Here is a 6,000-nt window from a genome sequence, read left to right on the forward strand (position 1 = left end):
GTGAAACATGAACTTGGTGAAGATACTGATTGTTTGAAAGTAAAAGTCTGTTTTAGTGCCATAAATCCACAGACAAAGCATAGAATGTGAAAATTTGGGATATTTCTATTGAACAATTGTCAACATTATAAGAAATTGAAAACACAAGCTTCTTCCTGTCCGAAGTTCTGATTTAAACTAGGATTATTGTACCCAAGAATAACAAAAATTGGAGAAACAATTAGGCCTACGTATGCTCTTTACATTAACTTTGAAGTTTGTTTTATTCACATTTACAAACACGCAAGTGGACGTAATTGCTTTATTATTTAGCAGCACTTCATGCTGTCCAGTGAATAAATTGCTTATTGTCTGACGTATTGTGATTTCAATGATGGTGGAAAATGTGTGATATGTGGTATGTTTTTCATGATGGAGCTATAAACAGTGGAATGTGTATAAGACCACAAATAAAGAGTACAAACTGATTATAGGGGAGACCGGGGCTATTTGTCACGCGGGGGAATTTGTCACATTGCTTTTTATAGCCACACTAGAGGGCGCTGTACGTTAATAACTCTTTATTGCAATATGCTAGAAAAAAGAGTGCAAGGTCTACTTCAAGTCAAGGGTTTAGGCTTTCATTTAATGCAGGTCTGACTCTTATGGGATTTTCTGTTGATGAGCCGCAAACTCATCGCAAACTCTAGAAAAAAAAAAGGTGACAAATAGCCCCAGTTTCCGCTTCTCTCGGGATCATTTACCAAGCGTTTGCACCTGCCTTGATAAATGACCTCTGTGTAATGCAGTTTCTTACAAAACACTGAAAACACACATTTGGTCTTTCTCTTAAAAATATTATGTTTTGCTCTGGGGGGAGGTACTTTTTTTTATTCATTTATTATTATTATTTTAGATGGTAGGCAGCTACTGTGAAATGTCTGAGAATCACTGCACTTCGCCATATTAAAAAAAAAAAAAGAAAAAAAGTCAAACCATGATTGGTTGCGCTCAAAATGTAAAAAAATGCCCCCCTCTGCTGTTCTCTTCGTGCAATTGTTGTTGTAGCCTCGCCGCCCGGCCATAAGAGGGCGCACCGCTGTTGTTAACACACTGAGTCTCGGGAACGGAGAAGAAGCGGGACACTGATTCAGCAGGAAAAGAGCCCATAAACGCTCCAAAATGGTGAGTAAAAGTCTCCATCTAAACTCCTGACACTGGATAGACGTGCGTGAAGACGTATATGCCAGTGTTTGCCAGTTCCACGCGGTCATAATCACGGATGGAAGCGGATGATTGCGTCCTTCTACCGGCATCTCCATAATCTCCAGCGTGGCGCTTCAATGGCTGATGAAACCAGCCATTTGGAAGTTTAAACTCTATTAGAAACATTCATGCCATCTAAGAATCTACACACAGAGATAACTTCAAAAACTCTGCTGTGTGAATAATAATTTGTTGTCAGACTGTAACTATTTGTTGTTATTTTGAAGCTACAAAATACATTGATCATTGCACTGGATGTCTTGCAGGGCTTTGTAAAAGTGGTGAAAAACAAGTCGTATTTCAGGAGATATGAGGTGAAATTCCGAAGAAGGAGAGGTAAGTTCATGTTTATATTCATTATGCGTAATGTGTCATAAAATGATGAATGAGGATTGAGATTTAAGGTTGTTGACCTAATTTAACTTGAGAGCCTCCCAGTGGTGTGGTCCAGTGCCTCTGAAAAAGACACTGACAAACTAGAGTTGTTTCAGAACAAGGCGGTGTTTCTTGCTTTGAATAGCGCCAAATACACAAATATCCCAAAACATGCATTACATTGTTGGTTGGATATTGGTGAAGTACCTCCTTTTGCTAAAATGATTGATATACCATAAGTGGATTATCAGCCTTTTCTAAAGTACACATTCAGTTAATGGATATTTTACAGCCTGTAAATGTATGACTGGACAAAAACTGTCCTGATAAGAGGAGTGAAACTCTGGATCTACCTGGCCAGACATTTCAAGCATTGCAAACATCAATGTTTTAAAAAAGTCTTGAATATTGTAATGTATATTGATGTTGTATTGTACTATTGACACTGTTTATGGATTTAGGATTGTATAGTGTGTATGCTCATCTTTTTTTAGATGATGCACATTTATTATACATAAATTGTAACGTGATATTAATGAAGAGGACCTCATTTGTGGAGCCAGCGGCTAATGGGGATCCTGATGAACAAACTAAATGATTATTTCAAACTTTGGACAATTAAAAACCAAAGCAAATTAAAAACCTAAAAAACTCAGCTTTTTCTTTCCTTCCCTTTTTTGTTTTCAGAGGGCAAAACTGACTTCTTTGCCCGTAAACGTCTGGTGGTGCAGGACAAGAACAAGTACAATACGCCCAAATACCGCATGATTGTGCGCCTCTCCAACAGGGACATCTGCTGCCAGGTCGGTGCAGGCGCTCGTAGCACGTAACGAGACCCCCTCTACAGCAGCGCTAACATCCTGTGTTGTTTACAGATCGCCTACTCAAAGATCGAAGGCGACCAGATCGTGTCCGCCGCCTACTCCCACGAGCTGGCCAAATATGGAATCACCGTGGGGCTCACCAACTACGCCGCTGCCTACTGCACAGGGCTGCTGCTGGCTCGGAGGGTAAGGCAGGGCGAGGAGGGGGCCGTAGTTGAAAGGAATGCGTGGTGTCTTGTGCCTGGTTCGGCGCTTCTCGGTGATGAGTGAAAGCACACTGAGCAATCCGGAGTTGGTCCTTCGCTTGCACTCGCTGATGCTACTGTTGTTTTCAAGACGGGACTGAGAGAAGCAGAAGTGAACCAGGCACCGAGTAGTTTACAACCGATGTGCTCGCAGGATTAAGTGTCTGTGTACATTGGTGTGTGAATGAGAGAATGAACGGGTGAGTGGATCCTTGCTGTAAAGCGCTTTGAGTGCCTAATGTAGGTGGAAAAGCGCTATATAAGTTGAGACCATTTACCATTTAAAGCCAAGTGATCCATAGTTGCATATTATCAGTGACACAATACCCACATTGCAAGAGCCCACAATTTATCACAAAGTCACGGAGGTCTTTGTCATGTTTTGGTCCTGATTTAATGTTTGTCTTGCTTTGATACAACCTGATTTAAATAAACCCTTCAAAAACAAAGTAAAGCAGGACTCATTTCTGGTCTGCTTTGAATTGGTTAAAATGTTCTCCCTTCTATCCACAGCTCTTGCACAAGTTCGGCATGGAGCAGGTGTACGAGGGCCAGGTGGAGGTGACGGGGGATGAGTTTAACGTGGAGAGCGTGGACGGTCAGCCCGGGGCCTTCACGTGCTACCTGGACGCCGGACTGGCCCGCACCACCACCGGAAACAAGGTGTTCGGAGCGCTGAAGGGCGCCGTGGACGGAGGCCTCGCCATTCCCCACAGGTTTGTAGAGTCCTTCCAACAAGCTGTAAAAAAGAGAGCACGAGGGGCTGTGTTTGTATTTGGTGCCTGGTTCGGCGCTTCTCGGTGATGATTGAAAGCACACTGAGCAATCCGGAGTTGGTCCTTCGTTTGCACTCGCTGATGCTACTGTTGTTTTCAAGACGGGACTGAGAGAAGCAGGGGTGAACCAGGCATCGTGGATAACAGAGACTGAAAATATTCTTTGGATGCCTCAGCAGTGATTTTTTTTTTTTAAATCTTTATCTTACACTGATAAATACAAATTGTAACATTTTAGATGCAGAAGAAACGTCTACAATGACCAGGATTACAGCTTAGAAACTGTCATTCTCACTGCTGTTTTGACCCTCGACAAAGGTTATTTTTCCACTACACACGTGCTAACGCTAGAGTCTTTCTCGTGTGTTCCAGCGTGAAGCGGTTCCCCGGCTACGACGCAGAGAGCAAAGAGTTCAACGCGGAGGTGCACAGGAAGCACATCCTGGGCATGAACGTGGCAGACTACATGACCTACCTGATGGAGGAGGACGAGGACGCCTACAAGAAGCAGTTCTCTCGCTTCATCAAGAGCGGAGTCACGCCAGACACGGTAACGCTCCGACATATACTCTCAATACACCGCACCACAACTACGGGTCTAAAATACACTTCGAAAGCCTCTGGATGCATTGACGATGTTTGAATTTCCCTGGAAGTTCTTGGCTTAAATGAACAGGATTTAGAATAAATTCATGTGTAGCAAAACTTGGGGGACTATAAAAATTGTAACATAGTTTTTTCTCCATATGTTTAAATGGCTGTGACAGAAACGCATGGCCCTGTTCTTCCTCTTGCTTTCGTTTAGCTTAGTTTTTTTGGGCTAATTTCCATCTGCCGTCCCCCATGCGCACTCAAACATTCATTCTGGCCTATTATACGTGTTTTTAGTGGTAGGGGAAACCACAGGTCCCCAGGAAACCTACGCAGACACGGGGAGAACATGCAAACTCCACAAGAAAGGCCCCGTCCCTGGTGGGAATTGAACCCGGACCGCTGTGCTACTTCCCTCTGAGTCAGCGTCTTGTCCAAATAAATAGCTCGCAAGCATATTTCTAAAAACATCACAGGAGCAAAGACTTCACTGGAGAAAACTTCTGTGTGCATTAAAATAGCACCAAGCTTTTGAACAAGCCGCTAATAATCAGGGCTTGTTTTTGGCCCACCGTGGTTTGAGTCGCTGCAGCTCAGGACTAATCCTACATCTAATACAGTACACACACTTTCATTGTACAATTGTATAATGATAAATAAAGCGCTTACTCAGAGGTTATGGGTGTGATGTCATAACAAGGCAGCAGTATGGCAGTCTTTATCAAAGGACTAAGATTTTATTTCTGTTCAGATTTACCTTTTTATAAATACTTAAGTTTCATTTTTGTGTTTCCTGATGTTAGCCATGAGCTCTGACATAATCTGACTCCTCCTTATTGCACAGATTTTTCCTCCAGTCTGGTATTTACATCCAACGTAGTGTTTTTAACACATAGCCATTGACTGTCTGAAATGGTAAGAGAGGACGGGGCCTCTGGGAAATTAGCTCTGAAGTCACGAGTCACTTGTGTGCACTACCAAACTCGGGTAGTCTTGATTAGCTTAGAGCTTGGTCCCATTCTTTTGAACAAAAAGTGGGAGTGGCTACTAAAATTATATTCATGAATAAATCTTTGAAAGAGTAATTGCCTCATGTCTTATAACGGTCTACAATCATTTGGAAATTCTTTTGTTTTTGCTTCTCGATGATGATTGAAAGCACACTGAGCAATCCGGAGTTGGTCCTTCGTTTGCACTCGCTGATGCTACTGTTGTTTTCAAGACGGGACTGAGAGAAGCAGCACTCGCTTTGTAACATTTGTGCACAATCTTGTATCATGTTTATTTATTTATTTTTTTCTTCTTAAAGGTTGAAGAAATGTACAAAAAAGCACACGCCGCCATCAGAGCCAACCCCGTTCACGAAAAGAAACCCGCGAAAGACATCAAAGCCAAAAGGTGAGCTGTAACTGGATCGATTTTTATCCAAATACATCAGTTTGGAGTGATTTCAGTGAGGGCTTCTTGAATAGCTGCTCTGGTGTGCTGGGTTTTCCCCGTTGCTCTGAGTTGAATGTTAATGGAGGTCTCCCTTGTGTCTGTTTCCGTAGATGGAACCGCGCCAAGCTGTCCCTGGCGCAGAGGAAGAACCGCGTGGCGCAGAAGAAGGCCAGCTTCCTCCGAGCGCAAGAGCAGGAGGCAGGGGACGGTTAGGCCCACTGCCCCTGCCTCAACCCACACGGCACACAATAAACACATTTTTAATGCAGCACTTTGGAGTTTGAGTGTTATTTTCCTGTGTACTTCACTAATTACCCAAGAATGCTAATACTGAGATCTTGTTTACTACACAGGCATCATCGGTGAAGTGTTTAGAGGGAGCTCTTTTAGCATTTAGTTACAGCGCTTTTCCTTAAAAAAATAAATAAAATAAAAAATCTCGAAGTGCAACATCAGGCAGGAAAAATCTGAAAAAATCACACACTCACTCAAAGTGTAACCTTT

The 6,000-nt window shown here is 42.8% G+C and overlaps 1 protein-coding gene across 1 annotated transcript; it reads left to right on the top strand.

The window, feature by feature from the left end:
- Positions 1 to 1,036: 1,036 nt before the first annotated feature.
- On the top strand, positions 1,037 to 5,764 carry rpl5a (ribosomal protein L5a). Its single transcript, XM_079570193.1, has 8 exons — positions 1,037 to 1,164; positions 1,512 to 1,581; positions 2,308 to 2,423; positions 2,496 to 2,630; positions 3,203 to 3,405; positions 3,838 to 4,015; positions 5,366 to 5,454; positions 5,607 to 5,764. The coding sequence occupies exons 1-8, from the start codon at positions 1,162 to 1,164 to the stop codon at positions 5,707 to 5,709; spliced, it is 897 nt and encodes a 298-aa protein (XP_079426319.1). The 5' UTR covers positions 1,037 to 1,161; the 3' UTR covers positions 5,710 to 5,764.
- Positions 5,765 to 6,000: the final 236 nt, after the last annotated feature.

This window comes from Gobius niger, assembly GCF_951799975.1.
Source record: "Gobius niger genome assembly, chromosome: 13".
In the NCBI taxonomy this organism is placed as follows: domain Eukaryota; kingdom Metazoa; phylum Chordata; class Actinopteri; order Gobiiformes; family Gobiidae; genus Gobius; species Gobius niger.

Coding starts and splice junctions, on each gene's coding strand:
- rpl5a (XM_079570193.1), top strand. Junction 1,582..2,307: donor GAAATTCCGAAGAAGGAGAG/GTAAGTTCATGT, acceptor TTTTGTTTTCAG/AGGGCAAAACTGACTTCTTT. Junction 3,406..3,837: donor GGCCTCGCCATTCCCCACAG/GTTTGTAGAGTC, acceptor CGTGTGTTCCAG/CGTGAAGCGGTTCCCCGGCT.